The sequence below is a fragment of the Nymphalis io genome, chromosome 18 (genome assembly GCF_905147045.1).
Source record: "Nymphalis io chromosome 18, ilAglIoxx1.1, whole genome shotgun sequence".
NCBI classification, from domain to species: Eukaryota; Metazoa; Arthropoda; class Insecta; order Lepidoptera; family Nymphalidae; genus Nymphalis; species Nymphalis io.
The window spans coordinates 6193298-6214455 of NC_065905.1; the positions used below are offsets into that span (position 1 = coordinate 6193298).

General features: G+C 32.7%; 2 protein-coding genes across 2 annotated transcripts; both read left to right on the top strand.

The window, feature by feature from the left end:
• The first annotated feature begins 4868 nt into the window (after positions 1-4868).
• LOC126775327 (pupal cuticle protein-like) lies at positions 4869-10628 on the top strand. The gene is made up of 2 exons (XM_050497174.1): positions 4869-5024; positions 9546-10628. Exons 1-2 carry the CDS (start codon positions 5013-5015, stop codon positions 10329-10331), a joined length of 798 nt encoding a protein of 265 aa, XP_050353131.1. The 5' UTR covers positions 4869-5012; the 3' UTR covers positions 10332-10628.
• A 755-nt stretch (positions 10629-11383) lies between these two features.
• Positions 11384-20785, top strand: LOC126775676 (pickpocket protein 28-like). Its single transcript, XM_050497740.1, has 14 exons — positions 11384-11401; positions 11566-11649; positions 12211-12335; positions 12681-12887; positions 13360-13480; positions 14060-14208; positions 14403-14515; positions 15433-15521; positions 16512-16696; positions 17005-17090; positions 18267-18341; positions 19265-19415; positions 19793-19884; positions 20652-20785. The coding sequence occupies exons 1-14, from the start codon at positions 11384-11386 to the stop codon at positions 20783-20785; spliced, it is 1629 nt and encodes a 542-aa protein (XP_050353697.1).
• The last annotated feature ends 373 nt before the right edge of the window (positions 20786-21158 follow it).

Here is a 21158-nt window from a genome sequence, read left to right on the forward strand (position 1 = left end):
TCTAATAAGTCTGAGGTTGAACCTGCATGCGTTGCAATATTTAGAAAATATTATACCATAAGCAATTATTTTGTAAATTATGTGTACTTATAAAAGAAATATAAAGTATGTGTTTTTTATTTAAATGGACTTTTATAGCACATGAAATGGTTTCATAACTGTCAGTAACGTAATGTCGTATAAATTATAGCTCTTATATAAAATAATTATAATAGAACGTCATATACAAGACACTATATAGTTTTAATGATAATACAAAGAGGTTAGAAAAGTATAATTTCTATACAAATATATTTATTATACATTTACATCTTTATTTTGTAATCTTGTTTGAAGTGTGAGTGAGCCAGTGTTATGGATGTTATTTGATCGATCGATAGATTTTCAAACTGGAATATACTGTTGGCCCATTAGATATCCTACCGCAAAACAGCAGTACTTGGTATTATTGTGTTCTGGTTTGAAGGATAAGTGAGCCAGTGTAATTACAGGCACAAGGGACATAACATCTTAGTTCCCAAGGATGGTGGCGCATTGGTGATGCAAGCGATGGTTAACATTTCTGACAATGCCAATGTCTATGAGCGTTGGTGACCACTTACCATCAGGTGGCCTATATGCTCGTCTGCCTTCCTATTCTACAAAAAAAAAACGAACATTATAAATCCCATGGTTAGTGATGTGTTTACGGTATGATTTATTATTCATACTTTTTACTATGCCTATAACAATGTGTGATTACACTTACCAACGGATGTCTCATATAATGGTATATTGTAATATTTAATAAATACAATAAAACTTTAATAATTTCTCAGTCTATTTTAAAGTTACTACTTACTTACTTTTGTAAATATGAAATTGCGATTATTTATAAATAAAAGTTAAAAATATCACAATACAAATATTTCACGCACTTGACCGGTTTCACAATCATAAAATAAATAGCTTATTGTGATGTGTTTTCTCGGTGTCATAAGGATAATAATCATACGATAAATCTGCTTTACAATATTACACCGTCACTTCGTTGACTTAACTATTTTGGTTTCACTAAATAATGTCAATATTTTACGTGATTTAATAAGTACGCGAAATATAATCGCAATTATCTGCATTATTTTGGAATTTTTGTTTAAATTGCCATAGTTTAATTAAACAGTATGTAAGTTTCCCACTACGCTGAGTACAAGCTTCCTTCCATTTCTCTAAAATGTTTAGACTTTATACCATCTCGCTGCTCTTGCAGATGAGCGGATATGTGTTGCAGAAATTCGACTATTTTCACTTCACCGCCGAGCACGGGTTAGTTGTGAACACAAATTAAAATCAAAATACTTTATTCAACATAGAACTTACTTACTGATAGTCAAATTAGAAACTACCACTGGTGGAAAAAGAAACACCCAGCCCTGAAAAGAACCGTCGAAAGAAACTCAGCGGGCTTTATTTTTATATCATATTTCGTTTACAAATTTCCAGTGTAAAAAAAATAGCCAGGAGGCGATCATTTCATTCCCAAGGTGTGCTATCATCCATAAATTCATTAATTGTATAATAACTTTTAGCACACAAGTGGTTCTTTACATTTTTTTTAATTTAGCAACGAAGGCATTTTGATTGCACAATAAAGCACATTAACAACCAGCAATGGTATCCGCTGGGCATCTTGAATAATTAAAATGTCTCATGTTAATATTTATTTAATAAGATAAATAGTAAGCTTTATACAAAATGCACATGAGGAACTAGTTTTAAAATAATATATTTTATAATAGACATCCCAATCCCTACGGATATTATAAATGCGAAAGTGTGTTGGTTTGTTACGCTTTCACATCTAAGCTACTAAACCGATCATCAAGAAATTTTGCATACACGTTGTCTGTCTGTCTGGGTACAGAAAAGGACATACCATACCTAACTTGCCCCAAGTTTTGGGTCGAAACTATATATATGAAACGAATTAAGTTAATATTTCAGACAACCTCATCCTCATTAGGAAATTGATAGTTCCTGCGGGGAGCACTCACCTTCTCTAAAAGACTAGCCACATAAACAGATTAAAAGATAAACAATATTTCACATACAAAATTACTATTACATTTAACTTATTTCACCATGCTGGTCCAATGCATATCGGTGGATACACTTGTGGAAGTTTTTAATCAGACACATGCAGGTTTCCTCACGATGCTCTCTTTCAGTGCCGAGTACTAAGTACATAAAATTTAGTGGTACTTGCCCCGGTTTGAATCGGCAAACTTCGGTTAAGACTCGCAAGCTACCACTAGGCCGTCTTGGTTCTATTTAAATGATATAATAAATACGCGGGTTATCATTTTGTATTTATTTTAGGAAATCACAACACTGTAATTAATACTCCAATTTTATTATCTTTTTATGAAATATGTATAATAGGCAATAGGGAAAGTAGGAAGTAAATAAGTATAACTATGTTTTTCTTAAAGTGGCTATTATAATTAACAGCAACGAGAGTAACGATTGAAAATCACGCGAAATACTTCCGTTGCTATAGAAAAAAAATATTCTTGTCTTTTTAATATTAAGCAATTACAATTTACTGTTTCAGAAACAGTTGATGAATTATTTTACTGAAAAGATCATGTAATTGAGATATTTCGAATTTTTATGTATCTATATTAACAAAGCCAAAATGAAAAAAGTTGACTTGGTTTTTATGAAGCTTTAAGCACACTAGTGGGTTGGCTTTGTGCAAGCCTCTGAGTGGGTACCACCCATTCAACAATTATTGTACCGCTAAAAAAAATATTTAACGTTGTCTTTTACACGTAGGAAAATACTTATATTCCTTAAATTTTATCCGTCAATTTTAGCGTAATATAGTGTCAGTTTAAATTTCAAGCAAAAAACAATTGAATTGAAAATATGTACAATATGTGTCTATGAATACCGTATATATCTACTTATACTCACATGTATAATAACAAGAAAATAATTGATTTTCTATTATTTAGGTAATTATTTTCGATCTCCTGAAGAAAAAGATTTAAATTATTCAATTTCAATCATTTCTTTAGTAAAGACTTCAACGGTTTTGTAGCGATAAGCGTTTAACAATAATATTATATTCTGTTTATTATTAATAATATTATAGTCTGTTTGACGCTTATAATATTATAATAATAATATTATTATAAGCGTCAAACAGACGTGATGTATAATAAATGCAAGTAAAGACTAATTAAGAAGTATTTATGTATTTGATAGAAGTTATATTTTTAAAGAAGTATTTATAAACGTCTAAAGTTTATTGCACGTAATGTAAAGAAAATTCCCTTCGTATAAAGAAGCCAAGTCGTCGGGATTTTTATGTTGGATTAATATAGTAGAACATCAATTAATATAAAATATATATTATTTCATCGATAAATATAATATATTTCTCAAAAGTAATATTCATAAATGATAATAACAAAAATAGCTTTATTATTCAGGCATCGAGGCTCGTAATTTTGTTACATTAATTACACATTTAATAAAATAAGGTACAGGTGAAATTCCATGCGACACAAAATAACGTAGCTGTTATTTATGTATCCGTAACAGCCTGTGAATGTCCCACTGCTGGGCTAAAGGCCTCCTCTCCTCTTTTTGAGGAGAAGGTTTGGAGCTTATTCCACCACGCTGCTCCAATGCGGGTTGGTAGAATTCACATGTGGCAGAACTTCAGTGAAATTAGACACATGCAGGTTTCCTCACGATGTTTTCCTTCACCGTAAAGCACGAGATGAATTATAATCACAAATTAAGCACATGAAAATTCAGTGGTGCTTGCCCGGGTTTGAACCCACGATCATCGGTTAAGATTCACGCGTTCTTACCACAGGGCCATCTCGGCTTATTATTTATGTATGTTGAGTTTATTCTAAATAATAAACGTCTTACTTAAAAATTTAAAACACATTAAATATGATATGCCTTAAATACATGAATATATTACAATAATGTATAATTATTAACCGCGTTAGGACCGCAAAGGTTTTCTGGCAATAAAATATTAAGATCAATGTCGATAATCAGCGCATTATTTATAATAATGTGATTAAATTAATTTTATTAACATAAACTTAAACGATATGTAACTTAAGTCAAAATGTAAACAAATCTAGGATGTCGAATTGATTTGAATCAATAAAATGATAGTTCATCTGATCTGATGATAGAATTGATTCAGGAATCCATCACTTTGAAACTCATTAATCAGGTAATAAATCGCTCAAATTTGGACTCAGATAAAAATTAATTAAATATAGAAATGAATACACTGTTAATTACTATCTATATTTTTATTAATATGTATTCTGCTTAGAAAATTTCGTAATGATCTCATAAGAAATTAACAAACGAACTTTCATAAAAATATGCTTAGGAATAAAATCTATATTTAGAATACAATATTATGAATATTAACAAACAAACAAATCGGAACTTAAGTTTATTATCTTGGTAACTATCACAGTTTGTATTTATTTCACAAGTGAATCTAGAACGACGACTATTATGAATTATGAATAATAAAAGCTAATAAGATTTTTATTTCTCCAACTGCACTCAATACAAAATTGTAATATAACCGTATTTATTACTCTTACTTTTCACTTTATAAAATAATAATTCTTAAGAATTAATTCGAACCACAATCACACTCGTTAATTTAAAACATTGAACACCACACGCCGCATTAAGTCCAAAAAGTCTGCCATTGAAATTTGAATCTATCATATTCGCCTATTATCAATGGCATGTCCCAATACTTTCACGCGCGAACTACGGCCACCCCCTCTGCGCACGCGCCGAAGTATAAAAACACGCTCCCGCCCTCATTTCAATCAGACGCAAGTTGCACTTCATTCAACATAGCGATTCCTGGAAGACACTAGTCTTTCAGCAGCGCTATTAAAAAAACAAAACTCGAAATATATAACTCTTTCTATCTTTTACTTCTGTGCTTTAATTCTTATTTCAAAATGAACCCCATGGTAAGTACATTTTTTACTATAATTTCTTCTTCCATTTCGTATTTTACTATGAAAAAAATAATATATTTTTGATACTATTTGTTAATGATTAATGGCAATCTAATTATCTCGTATAGATCACTTATGTTAATGTTGATATATATTTCGAATGATTAACTGCGCGCCGGTGGTAGTTTGAATGTTATAACTTAATTTATTGCTGTATCTCTTATCAAACCAGTCGCTGTACTTTGTTTAGCAGCCTCGCCTAATACAAAGCTGCGGGATAACTGACCTCCACCCTGTCTAAGCGAGTCTATAACCTAATTATGTGACAGCACAACAAGCTGTTTCTTTCACAAGCTTTCAAAGCGATAAACGAGCAATATAATACTGTTAACAGCGTCGAGATAAATGTTAACATTCCGTCGTCTAAACTAAATAATATTATACGATCGATTTGTAAAAAAATGCTAAGAAACTGATAATGTTGATAAGAAAATTTTTAATAAAATTATTATAATTAATTTAATTTCCATAAGAACATTAGACATAAGAAATGTTAATGTTATAAATACTAATTATTGTTTTTTTGGTTATTTAGTGCGTAAATATCTCATAGTTTCTTTGACAATGGATTGTATTGTAAGAACCGAAAACTGGAGTTCAATTTAAAAAGTAAAATCTGCTATAAAGTCAAAATATTATTAATTTATATAAGATACCCTTTAACATTAGGGAAATTTAAAGTGAACAGACATATTACAATAACTGGTGTAAACTAGCGTAACGACCATGTCGTAAATTAAAAAGTTATTGAGAGTGCCCGTGCGCCCGCGCAGCACGCGACTTGCGGGTCATTGTCACTGAAATATTTTTTTACTTCGCGCTCCGTTTTAAATGTTTCCTCATATGCATACAGCACGCTCACGATTAGTTAGTTGTGTATGTGTACACAAAATGTGTGTTTCCATATTATGGACTAGAGTAGGTAACTACAGAATTAACTTTACTTATATTTTCTTCACTTGAATTTTTCAAAAAGAAAAATGTGAAAAGTTACACATCAGAGTAGCTTTTGCGAATCTCGTGTGTATATATAAATAACCACCGTATAAAAAATATATCGACAAAGCCGCAGTTTCGATATAGATAAACTGGTGATAGAGTTAGCAACGATTTTTTTGTTACAAGGTTTCAACCGCAGCGAATCAGAGCACAAATATTCCCGCGGACCGACGCCACCCTGCGCGTGCGCGTTTCAATGACATTGAAAGTTATCGATTGATGCAATCCTTAGAAAATGCGTGGCGTCAATTCTTTGTATTAGTATTTTAAAAAAATGTTTCCAATTTATATAATGCCGAAATCTATATGTTTTTCGTTGTAACATACATTATTTGTAAGTTCAACTTGAAGCTTAGAGTTAAAATTCAACTAATATTCCTATAAACATAAATACATACTCTCGTTTAAATTATAATGTTAAGCCTATAACAATACTACCAAGGACAAAGGTATTATATAATTCTTACGTAATTACCGTGAAAGTAAATATAAAAAAGCGTATTATATTTATATGAATTCTATATACATATTGATAAGTCATCTCATTTATATTATTATCGTCAATTTCAAGAGCAAATATTTTCAAAATTAAAATAAAAAAACGTATGTTAATGTGTAATCGCAATTACTACGTAAAACGTCCAAATATAGTAAGGTGAACGCATACAGCTATCACCAATTAACTCTGTCTGTTCATTATCCATTTAAGCACAATGTCAAATGGACAAGTCGCGCGAGTCACAATCCCTTACTTATACATCGCTGATATCTTAATCTTGAAGCTATAAGGTTGCGGCTTCGCATCTAATTTATTCATAACGTTCACGCATCGTGCATCAAGTACTTGCTAGTGTTGTAACGGCTTTAGCCGATGTTATCGAAACAAAAATAAAAAAAGCGATAACTGAAATAGTTTATAATGGATAATTGTCCTCTGTAATATAATTTTCCTTGGAATTTGATTCTATTTTGTAATGAACTTTGATGTTAATACTTTGAAGGATAATGAAAATTCATCATTTTTAGAATATTCAATGATTTATTGAAATCGGAACCCTTTGAAAAATATTCCGGAGACTACCGGACAAGTCGTTTGTTATTGTCGTTCGCCTCGCCGCTCACTGGCTTTTTGTCTGCATTCCATTGCACGCTAATTTAGAAGGGCAGGCCTACGCGTCAACTTGCAGTATCGATATTCCAATTATATCAAATTATAAAACGCCCACCTCTATTAAGAACTGTATCTGAACTTTGAAATTATATATAGTATTTAGTATTTTCACAGACTTCAAAAGTAAAATACAACGCTCGTTTTTTATTTTTGAAGTAATAACTAAGAAATTAAAATACGACGCTCGAATATGAAATTGTAAGGGTTTTTCTAGGAAGTTCGACTTCAAATTCTAAATAATTACTTTGAAAAAAAAACAATACTTATATAGAACAGTCATGAGATACATAAAAATAAAAACAAATGTCATATTGATATGCGAGGGAAACCAGTCACTATGTGGCGGTGGGCAGGTCCGGAAGGCTGGCTTCCTGCTCCGTGACCTTCGGACAGCCTTCAGACCTTGACGCCATTCACTTAGTACTGCTTTACTTTTATTTATTATCAATTATCTACGAAAGCACTGACTGTTGCTTTGTTTTGCGCGTGCGATCATTTACGCACTGAAATATTTTTTGTTCATTTCCAGAATAAAAAAAATATATTAACTTCTAATAAAATAGTTAATAGAATTGTTTTTTTTTAAACTATATAACAAAAATATCATCGAGAATGAATTAATTTCACCATACACGGGATAAGGTCTAAAAGAAGGTCGAAGCGCAAACACGTGCGATTATATCTCAAATTTTGTAACTCCGCGTGCTTGTCTTACATCTGTACAATTTTTACATTAAATTATCTTTGTTCTTATGTCGTGTGAAAAACTGTACATAATTGAATTATTTAAATAGAAATTACAAAACATAATTTTATTATTCTAATTATTTGACGTAAGTGATGTCTAAATTAGTCATTTGATTATCTCACTCGACTGAGTGATCGGATCGGACATGACCACAAGCCCTGACATCATTACGTGATTCTGAACATAGGCTCGCCACGAATTCCATAATAACTCTATTGAATTTTCATCCATATTAGCTTTCACGTTATTTATATCAACAGAAAATAAATATCAACAAATGCCATATTTTTTCGTTACTACAAAGATTTAGGACTTAATGTTATACATTGTATTAATTTAATTCTTTTAGAACGTACTTTTTGTCTTATATTTCCAGTAAAATAACTTCACATTGCTTTATAATAAAGCCATTTAGAGCCTGTATAATATTGAATTTAAAAATGATTACTTGGAATTTTTTATTGCATTTCAAGCAATAATGATTATAAATTTTGTTTATCACATCTATAATATTTTTCTATCCTTATTTAGGACGTATTATAGAACAAATGCTTAGTCTCTATCACCACATACTTCCAAGCCCACTCGTTAACATTGAAATTATTTCTCACAATACAAGGGCTCTCATTTCTTATTCAATAAAAAAAACTATTGAGAAATACCGGTATGTAGTAAACGCTTGAGTTATGCTGTATGACTATCGTTAGTAGCTTTTAAACCGTTTAATTTAATTCAATTAGTTTATGATCATTATAAAATGTATAAAATGTGCGATTAATAAAGCTTTTTACACCTGAATCGACGGCATATCAGGGTTCTGTATTAGTTTCATTTTATTTAAACATTTACGGTCTTAGTTAGAAACGTTTTTAGCGGGTATTTAGCTAAATACTGATTTCTTTTTTTGATCATAATTAACTAGGCATACGAAAGATGACACAGCATTATTTAGCCGTATTTGCATAAGTTAATTTAATTTATTACTCAATATTATTAAAATAATGAGTTTATTTATTTAAAAACAATTTTATCGATACATGATAAGACATTTTGCGTTTAATAAGTTATTTAAATTAAAGTATTAGCTTTGATATGTGCCGCACTATGTTCACACTATTAAATTGGCAATCGAATAATGTACCAGTTCATATTAAAGGTAATTCAAAAGATAAAATTACAATAAGACATTTTGGGACCTCAATTTACATAATAAGTACGTAATTCGAGGTCTTTTTATCGGAGTTTTTTTTTGTAATATAAATTAACATATTTTTAATGCAAAAAATCTTAATATTGTTGTATTCAGTACTTATAACGAAACTTATCGCAAGTAATAAAAATAAAATGAAAATGAAATTTTTATATAGACACAAAATGTCGCACAGTTTTTCTATTAATAAACGTAATTTCTTTATTTTAAAAATAATTTATTTTATAATTATAATTTGTTCGAAAATAAATCAATTCCAATAGGTCACTTTCCCACTTTTTATTTGATACGAAGTTTTTAAAAATATATTCTTAAGCCATTGAACATATAAGTTTTTCTTTACAGATTGTTGTAGCTTGTTTGGCGCTGGCGTGTGGAGCCCATGCTTCTGGCTGGACCGGCCCTCCAGCCAACATTGCGCTGTCACAAGATGGCCGCAACATCTTAGACACACCCGAAGTAGCTCAAGCTCGGTCAGCCCACTACGCCGCCCTCCAAAAGGCCGCCCAAAACAACCCCAACCCTCAAGACGATGGCTCATACGATCCTCGCTGGAACAACGAACAATACTGGCAGGGTGGTGAACAGAAATGGAACGGTGGTGCCGCTCAACAGTGGAACAACGACAACTCCGGACAATGGAACGATAACTCTGGTCAATGGAATGACAACTCTGGCCAATGGAACGGTGACGCTAACCAATGGAACGACAACTCCGGCCAATGGAACGGTGACGCTCAACAATGGAACGCTGCCCCCGCTGCTCCCGCATGGAACGCTGCCGGACACGCCCCAGCTCCCGTCGCTGAAACCCCTGAAGTAGCACAGGCCCGTGCCGCCCACCTTGCCGCTCTCTCTGCTGCCAACAGCGCACCCAACAACAACGGACAGTGGAACGCTCCCGCTCACAACCAATGGAACGCCCCCGCTCACAACCAATGGAACGCCCCCGCTCAAAACAAATGGAACGGTGCTCCTTCCTGGCAGGGCCCTCCCGCTCAAATCAGACTTGCCCAAAACGGCGCTGGTATCCTTGAGACCCCTGAGGTTGCTGCTGCGCGCGCTGCTCACTTAGCGGCCCACTCACAAGTGGCCCACGCTGCTCCCGCTCACCCCCAGCAGCACTGGTGATTCTTTTCCCTTCTCTTCTTTCCGGGTAACTACACTCCTCTCGGGTGTCACGCTCTCAAAGACTGCGAGCATGTGACATTCTAGAGATACGTGTATTTATCCTCTCTCCTTCGATCTCCTCTTCGTTTAGTAATATTTTCAAAGTGCTAGTGCGTCAGACTATTCCTTCCTGTAGCTTTTGTTACTTTTCCTAAGAAATTTCTATTATACGAACATTTTGTACATAATAAATAATTATATGTATGCATAAACGAAATATAATAAACAAAAATAAAAAAATGATTTATTTAAAAAAAATACTTGTTATTTAAACAAAAACCACCCTTAGAAGTTTAATTTCACAACTATACAAAAAAGAATTATCATAAATTATGATTTTAAAACAAAACACTTACTAATAATATTTCTAAATTTAAAATAATAGTTATCCTTTTGGAAAAATTATCTTTTCACTAAAACATTAATTGCTTGTAATCAAGAATACAGCTAGTAATAAATTGAAGTAGATATCAAGGTTAACAATAAAATGATTACTTCGAAATACTTTTACCGAAACACCATAGCGTGTTTCAGCGATCAAAAAATGTTTTATATAACTTGACATACAATATAAATTTTGTACATCATGTAAAACTCGCTATCTAATTTATAATCGATATTTACTGATAATACACTTTGTATAAAGTGTAGTTGCATGCAAATGTCAAATTAAGTATTATAATTAGACTAGTATATGCTGTTTGTTATATTTACGGTCTATTCAGACCAATAATTACATGATGAGGTCAGAACGACGAATACCTGTAAAATGTGTAATTTTGCCATCGAAAGTAAACTAAGGTGGAACAAGGTCGATTTGTCATGTCCGCCATCAACCGATTAAACCACAAACATTGACAATGTGGAATTAGGTTAGATCATGGCAAGTTGCTGCTTTTCGTTTTTAGTCGATCGGTCTTTCCCGATATAAACTAGCACAATACGAAACACTTTGATTGAACTCTAATAAAACAATGCTGACCAAACATAAACCTAAGATAAAAAAACTGCCAATGGATAACTCTAAAACGGTATATTAATTACATATGAAAAGTTGAGAACTTAAACTCAATTAAGTCCCGATAGAGGAATAAAGTCTTGTTAAATCAGAATTAGAGGCATGCACCTTGATTTCGAGAAATGTGATTAATGAAACAACGATTAATTCAATTAACGAATGTTTATCATTATTTAGCAAAACTTCTGGGCTACTCAATCAACGTCAAATCCGTGGTATGACTGGAATACAAACAAAACGCCGAGTCGTAATAAAACCGAGGTCAGTAAGTTATTAAGCGAATTGGTTTTAATCACACTAGTCTTACATTAAAACAGTCGCTAACATCTCGTTACATTAGAATTCATGTGCATTATGCAATTTCATCATTTCAATAGTAAGCTTCCTGAAAGTGTGATCAACATATCATATTATTTACTGGATATATATAATATGGTAACTCAATATTTAATATAAATATACATTTTTTATATTATAAGGCTGAATAATTCTTATGTAATGTTTAGGTTACATAGCTTCACGTTTATAGTCCAGATTTAACGCTGATAGGATTACACTTAGTCATTTAGTCAAAAATAAGCATTATACATTAAATGTTATCGATCTACGTATCGTATTGATTTTTTATTAGGTAGATACTGGCTAGTAAACCGCCTGATTGAAGTGGTCACCACCACATACATAGATATTAGTGCTGTTAGAAATATTAACCATACCATATATCGCCAATGCGCCACCAAACTTGGAAACTAAGATATGTCCCTTTTGTTACACTGGTGATGTAATGGATGGTTGACGCTAATTGTACCAAATTTCGCACAGGATAAAGCCTCACGTCATCTAAATTTTTATCGTTCCTTCAGTCAAGACCTCCGAGAATATTTATTAACTTCAACACTGCACGGTCTTCGCTATATCGGTGAAAAAAAACTAACTTGGTTTGAACGGTAAGTTAATAAAATAATTATTTATTATTGTATAAAGGTGAATTAGTTCGCGTATAATTCAACAAATTATATTAAACAAATATTTTAATCATATCGTAAAATCCATTGTCACTTAATATAATTCTTACAAAACTAAAAAGGTTCTTATCAAAATTTATAACATAAGATGCAACGCATTTCGAGAAGGCTTTTAGTATATAATATTATTATTATATAAGTATATGCGCTTCGCAGATTCTAATTCACAGGCGTGAATTTCATTTTCTTGAATATATTATATCTCATTATCTAAATCGGACTTAAGAACCAAATAATAATGGATTAAAATATATATATAAATTATAGGTTCTTCTGGTTGATCGCGTTCGGTAGTTCATTGATATGCGCAGGATTCTTCATTCTAAATGTTTACGCAAAATGGAGGATGTCACCTATGATTGTTAGCATCAATCCGGAAAACATGCCTCTTAACAAGCTACCATTCCCTGCAATTACAATCTGCAATGTTAACCAAGCTAAGAAGTCAGTGGCTGAACGATATATGAAATTTGGGTAAATAAATAACATAATATTATTAGTAATACATATTAATAAAACTTGAGTTTATTTGGTGCAAAACGCCCACTCGACGGTAAGTTGATTTGCACATAGACACTGATACTGCAAAAAGTATAACGTCTAACATCTACAACTTATGCCGTAAAAACGTTAGCGACTAATCTAAAATGCTATGTACCTATAGCTATTTTGCGGAAGAGTAACTGCATGCTGAGTGAGGTACTACCCACATAGATGAGCCAACGTTTTGTGCATCGGAATTAATTACTTTTTAACCATGCGGAAGTGACATTAATCGGTATTAGAATAGCTGTACAAATGTAATCTATAAAAAATGACCGACCATGGCTAATATTATTATTACAATTTTCATATTTATTTAAATATTAAAGAATTGCGATTTCAATTATTTTTATCCTATTTCATTCCATTCCATATTGTTGTGTATAATTTTTTTTGTGTTTAGCGATTCGATAGACAAAAAGCTATTAGAAAGCCTGTGCTCATCTCAGACGGATGCTGATATTTTTGAAGATGATATTGCTGGAGGTGCCGATTGGGACCACACACGCTCCTTTCTTATCAATGTTTGTACTAAGTTCCAATTATAAAACCCATAACACTAAACTAGCTTACTCCGCGCCGACACTAAGAATTAATTGCATAGAAAATTGCAACATATTTTTCCGACAAAGAATTCGAATCCACGTCATTATATATTTAAAAAAACGAGACAGTTAAGGTATTAAGTAAGTTAAATAAGTGCAGCATTTAGTTAAACAATTATATAAATTAACGGGTTAAGAAGAATCAATAGAATAAACTTTATTTGTGTTTTTATTTCATCATGCTCGACGGGATACAAATCCATCGCAAGAAAACCTGTGAATATGTAGCGAATAATAATCATATCTAACACTAGGACATTAATCGATCAAATCTTTACGAAACCAATTAAAACTTGTAACGCCTAATACGATTATATTTTTACAACCCTAATCATAAAAATGGTAAATTCTAAATTTATCTATTTCAAAATTATACAAATTATCCAAATATATTAAACTTATGCTGGTTGGTTTAAATGAGTAATAAAAAACAATACTAGGCCGATGAATTAAATCATAATAAAATTGTATAAAATGTAATTATATTCAATAATGTAGGTAACCCAACCTTGCAACGAAATGCTATCATTATGTATTTGGAATTCAGCAAATATGAATTGTCAGGATCTATTTAATGCCCAGCTCACTGATGAAGGACTTTGCTGCACATTCAACGTTGTCCATCGGGAAAATATGTTCCGGAATCCGTAAGTTCATTCGACCATTTGGTAAAAACATTATAGGTACTAAGTACTTAGTTTTATTTATAGTTTCTGAAGCAAATGATTGTTAATGATTTTACATTTTCATCGGTTTCTAGGCGCCTTGGTTGCGCCTAATAATAATGAAAATATGTAAATTATAAAGTGTCTCTATAAAGTTAAAACATTTCCTAACCTAGCAAGGACCTAAATGACATGAACATAACATTCCCATTACCGTCAGTGGATTGGACTCCTGAAAGTGGATTCCCAGAAAATGCACCAGCTGACGGATTTCCATGGAGGGCACAAGGTGAGTACATATGCAGTTTTAATAAAAAAAATGTCTGTCTTGCCGATCGATCTCTGAACGTATGCGATCTGTATATATGATTCTGCAAGATTTGATGTGGAAGTTCTAACATGTAAAAAATATGCCCATTTAATTGTAAGCAAAATTAAAACTGAGATATTTATCGTATTACCTTAAATTACCGTAGTGTAGTCGTAAAATATATTTAAAAAATCTGAATTCATTAATACATTGTAATAATTTATTCATATCAATAAAATATCCTATATACTAATCCAGAAATGTATATTTTTAATAATTTAATATAATAATAATGTCCTCCAGACCGATTTCGGCCACGGCGGTCAATCTCAAGAGAGATTAGCCAACTACGCAGGAGATATTATAGTGCATAAGTGTGTGCGCAAACACAGGTGCATTCTCTATTCCTTAACTCTCATAATCCGATGGGACGACAATCCGACATGATCCAGACTCCGGGCTGCTCCTGGGAATTTTCTGACAGAAAAACCCAATAACTTTTTATTGGCCCGACCTGACCGAATGAGCCCAGAACCTCCGGGTCTGCGGCGTTATATCAAGCCACTAAACCAACGAGGCAGTAGGGGCAATAATTTAATATACCTAATTGATAAGTACGTGATATATGCATAATGATATATATGCGTAATGACTGATGCTATTGAATATTTCCGATGCGATCCCAATATGAAAGTTTACAAATGTACCAAAACTTTAAACCTGTCTATTAAGTATATTGTTAAGTTCAAGTTATATAAATACATATATTTTTTCACACACTTGGGAAGTTCCCTTTTTGTATTTATGTTGATTTTTTGTATTTCGGTTACACTCGTAGTATTAACAAATTATTCATAACTATGTTTAAATCGTTTCAAATCTTTAACGCTGCTTAGGAATTGGAACTGATCATGGTTTAACATTAGTATTAGATGCTAATGTTGCGGAATATTATTGTGCGTCCACGAAAAGCACAGGTTTTAAGGTATGCGTTTTTTTCTGAACCTGTAATCATGTAATATCCTGTAAACCCTTAAATTTGGCGTCATACCGTACTGGTCCTTTGTCCAGCCGTCATACCTATTACCATACATACCTAAACTTATGTTAGCTTACCGTGTATTCATTGACACCTTACGTACCTGAATGAATTAGTTGAATTCATGGATGTAGCTTTTTACATTTCATATACTGTAACATGACGATTCAATAATTCTTTAATAAACCTACTTAAATTGATTTTTGTTAACAGTAACAACCTGTTAATGTCTACAGCTGGACTAACGCCTCCTCTCCCTTTTTTGAGGAGAAGGCTTGGAGCTTATTCCACCACATGGCTCCAATGCGGGTTGGTAGAAAATACATGTGGCAGAATTTCAATGAAATTAGACACATGCAGGTTTCCTCACGATGTTTTCCTTCACCGTCAAGCACGAGATATATATATATATATATATATATATATATATATATATATATATATATATATATATATATATATATATATATATATATATACAATGAATTATAAACACAAATTAAGCACATAAAAATTCAGTGGTTCTTGCCCGGGTTTGAACCCACGATCATCGGTTAAGATTCACTCGCTCTAACCACTAGGCCATCTCGGCTACTTTTGTTAAGCGGCATTTTTGGTAACAATAATTGTATTATGGATTTAAATTGTATGTTTTTTTAATCATACCATCTCCAACTTTGAGTTTTGAGTTCATAGCTTGCTTGAATTATTTCTAAGTAGAATCGCGTGTGCTCGAAATTCAATCAAAGTCAAACGAAATTCAATTGTTTTTACACATTTATGACACCGTAAACTTCGAAAGATATAATTTTAATTTACCCCCGCGCCTTTTTATAATAACAATTTTTGATATTCACCTATTACATTATAAGTATTGGTTTTACTTTGTTAATATTTTTTATTTGAAATATGTTGATATCTTTCATAAACTTCCAGATACTTCTACATAACCCAACAGAAACGCCAAACATAGCAAAACTTGGGGAGGTATATGGTCCCGGGATTGAGGCTCGTGTGGCAATACAACCGAGGATACTAGATGCGCAGCCGACCCTGAAATTTATCGACGTCAATAAAAGACTTTGCCTTTTCTCTAGTGAACAGAAATTAGTATTCTATAGGTAAATAATTTCATTTAAATAAAATAACACTACTCAAGGTCTCACACCTCGATAAAACTAGAACGTCAATAGTACATAGCATGTAACTATACATGTAACTAGCGACAATATTAACCAAATCATCAAAAATCTATAAGTTTCTATGAAAAGTCTAAGAAAGATCTTCGTGTAATGTTCTTGCCGTAATAAAAAATAACAGAAGGTACCTATTAAGTGATTTCCCTCAAGACATTAACAAAACACACCAAAAATACGTAATTTTAGTTAAAGTTATCGTTATAACATATAAGACTATTTTTGCTTCACAGAACTTACACACTGAGGAACTGCGAAATGGAATGTGAAGCTCGTATTATGTTGGACGTATGTAAATGTGTGCTTTATTACATGCCGAGTAAGTGTTACTTTATAAATTATATTTAATGCATAAAAAATATGTGAGTGCCAAGATACTCACGAGAATTGGTGTGTAAACATGTGAGTTTTCAGTCTCAGTTTGCCCCACCGTGTTGGGTACACGAAAACATACAATAACAAACCTTATGATGTCGCATCTGACGCTCGAAATCTTACGCTCTTGTCATCTGACGTTCGGATTCTTACGTTTACTCATCTGACGCTCGAAGTCTCAATTAGCCTCTACCGAATACCGAGTGCTAAGATGTTTACACATTAAAAATGATACTATAAACTATTTCTATAAATTTTAATAAACCATCAAAATACACCATATAAATTACTTATAGTTTTCGGAATTTATAAACACAATAGGAAAAACCATGTATAATATTTTAATTACTAAATCACTTCAAATAAAACAATTGTCTTCAGTTACATTTTTTGTTTTTAGACGCTTACATAATATTATGCTTTTTTTATATTATCCAGTAACCAGTAACAGTCTGTGAATGTCACACGGCTGGGCTAAGGCCTCCTCCCCCTTTTTTTTTCTTTGGAGCTTATTCTACCACGCTACTCCAATGCGGTTTGGTGGAATACACATGTGGCTGAATTTCACTGAAATAGACACATGCAAGTTTCCTCACGATGTTTTAGTTCAACGTCAAGCACGAGATGAATTATAATCACAAATTAAGCACATAAAAATTCAGTGGTGCTTGCCCGGGCTTGAACCCACGATCATCGGTTAAGATTCACGCGCTCTTATTACTGAGTAATCTCGGCTTTTTTTATATTATGCTATAAATTATTTACCTATTTATTTTATTAGTCTGGTCATTACGTCGGAAAAACTGCTTATAAAATGCAAGTGTATCGAGATACCTGACCTCTAAATTGAAATTGTCGACCAACAGCTCCTATGATCTTTTTCTTGAAATAGACATAAATGTTGTTTTTTTGGGATAGCTCTGATATCCCTCGTGATAAGAAAATTGGGATTACGTACTTATTTATCGTTTTTTTCTAGTTTCCTTCGTCATATTTTAAACTTCCGTTGATATCTAAGAACGCAATAAAGCTAAATGACGCCGCTTTCTTTCTCTTGAATGTATCGAAAAAAACGTCTTTAATACAATAACTTGTAATAATTAAAATTTATTATTTTCAGAAAATAAAACGACTCGCGTATGTGGCAAAGCAGACGCTAAATGTTACAGCAATATGAAGAAATATGTTCCTAGTGGTATATATATTAATCAATATTATATTTATAAATAGTTCAACATTATGCGATAAGTAAGACTCCGATCCCACTTGCCTTGAATAACACCAAAGAGTTGATCTGCGTGACGATCGTGAAAGACGATTCCAGCAAGGCTTTATTGAAATGGTATGTCTATGCCAATTGAAGAAGGAGTCAAGATAAATAAACCTTAGACCTTGAATTTACATATTCCATACAATTTGCTAATAGTTCTGCTGTAATAATATATCGATTACAAAAAACGCGCATACCACGTAAATTAGTAGGTTATCGATTGGTACAAATCCTTTATTTCATTTATAATCCATAAGGACAAGGCAACAATGCTGAATGCTTAGCAGAAAAACAATGCAATCGAATGCAATTATTTTCAATTGGAAGAGATCTATCATTAACTAAATTTCAACATAAATTAGACGACGACGCAATATGTATGTAGGTATTATAAATACTGTACAAGCATGTGCGGAAACAGGTCTTTAATTGGTATTCAATATTCCATATTCATAATCACAAAAGAAAAACATAAAGCACAGAAGAAAGATGAGACAGGACCAAGGGCAGTGGCGGGGCATTTTGCGAGGCCCTTTGCCCAGGCTGAATTAAAACATATTTAGTTATGTCAATAATATCGATTCAATTAACGTGTAAAATTATTTAGCGCGTTCACGCCATCTAAATAATGTATAAACTTTTGGGGCATGGGGCCCCTGGATCGCGAGGCCGTAGGCGGTGATCCACGTGACACTTCGCTAATGCTTTACGCCGCCTCTGACCAACTACTTTATTTGCTTAAACAGACCATCGCTTTTCTTTGTTCATTTGTATGTACTTTTGTATTACAAAAGAAACTTTTGACAATTAAACAGTTCACAAAATTAATAGACAGCTATTGTTGACAGGTCGTGAACGTGCTTGTGAAGAATGTCTTCCGGCATGCACGGAGATCTCTTACTTCGAGAGACCGAGCAGTGCGATGCTAAGCAAATTTCTCGTGGGTCACTACATAAAAAGTATCAACCTAGCGCAAAACAAAACCTCAGAATATTTTACGTAATAATTAAATATTTGTATCTTTTGAAAATGTTCCCAATTTGTAATTTTGTTAGTTGTATTAATCTGTGATTTTTCGAAAACCGACGTACAACACTTGTTATTAGTTTTTTTTTTTACATTTTCACAAAATTATTATATTACAAATATTTTACAAATCAATTCAAATGATCAGGTTGATATTTATATATGTATAGACATATCAATTTATGGAATAACTTCACGCACGAATATCCATTTTATGTACCTACCTATTCATATGAATCATCTAACATGTATTTTTTTATTATATATAACTTTTAATTTTAGAATTCAAAAAAAGTTATTTACCTAAATATTTTCCTTTTTTATTGACTTTTTTTTAAATATCATTTCAGCGATAACATGTTAGTGATTCATTTTTACTTTGAAGATAATTCATTCATGAGATTCACGAAAGGAGAAATATTTGGACTCACAGAATTTTTATGTAAGTCGTGATTATATAAAAGTACTTAATATAGTAGAAATTAATAATTTAGTTAGTTACGTCTCGTGCTGGGCGGTGAAGGAAAACATCGTGAGGAAACTACAAGTCGGATAAAACATATGTCACAACGTCGTATGTTACAACGTCGGATGATAATATAACTCATTGACTGCCTTGTTGGTCTAGTGGCTTGATGTATGACCGCAGACCCGGAGGTCCTGGGTTCAATTCCCAGGTCAGGCCAATAAAAAGTTATTGGGTTTTTCTATCAGAAAATTCTCAGTAGCAGCCCGGAGTCCCCGTGCCTCGGAAAGCACGTAAAGCCGTTGGTCCTGCGCCTGAACTCTTTCCGGTCCCGTTGGATTGCCGTCCCATCGGATTATGAGAGTTAGAGAATAGAGAGTGCACCTATGTTTGCGCACACACTTGTGCACTATAATATCTCCTGCGTAGTTGGCTAATCTCTCTTGAGATTGGCCGCCATGGCCGAAATCGGTCTGGAGGACATTATTATTACATACCCATAGTGTATCCCATCCCGCGTTGGTGCTGCGTGGTAAGCTTCAAATCTGCATAAGGCCTTAGCTCAGCAGTGATCTTGTAACTGCGAACACTGCTTGTACAATAATATGTCCTTGGCAGGTGGATAATCTCCCTTGAGACTGACCATAACTATTCATATAATGGGATTTAATAAATTTATTATAAAAAAAGCATTATTATATTAGGTTTTTGCACTCTTCTGTTGATTTATACTTTTTTTCCAGCAAACACAGGTGGTCTGCTCGGTCTCTGCATGGGCTTCAGTATGATGAGCGCAGTAGAACTCCTGTATTACATCACATTACGCGTCTTATGTGTTGCGAGACAGAAGAAATCTATACAACCGTTTCATAAATAAATCATTGATAATATCTAACAATGTTTTATTTTAAGTCAGTCTTAATAAGGTTCACTATTGTTGTTTTTATAAAAATGATATTATTAATATTACGGAAAGCACTTTCACTGCCAAACTATTTTACTGCACATAACATTACTTTTATTAGTAAACTTAATTTTCAAGGTATGGTCAATATTTCTTACTGCGTCAGTATCTATGGCCAGTGACCACTCACCATTAGGTGGCCCATATGCCCGCCTATTAATATTATTAAAAAAATTACTTAATACGTCTAATTAAAATACAAAACGACTGTTAAATATGTTTCGAATATTATTCGTTTCTTTTTTTTCAATACATTTTTAAACTGATAAAACTAAAGCTCGTCAAT

Coding starts and splice junctions, on each gene's coding strand:
- LOC126775676 (XM_050497740.1), top strand. Junction 11,650..12,210: donor CGAGTCGTAATAAAACCGAG/GTCAGTAAGTTA, acceptor AATTTCGCACAG/GATAAAGCCTCACGTCATCT. Junction 12,336..12,680: donor AAACTAACTTGGTTTGAACG/GTAAGTTAATAA, acceptor TATAAATTATAG/GTTCTTCTGGTTGATCGCGT.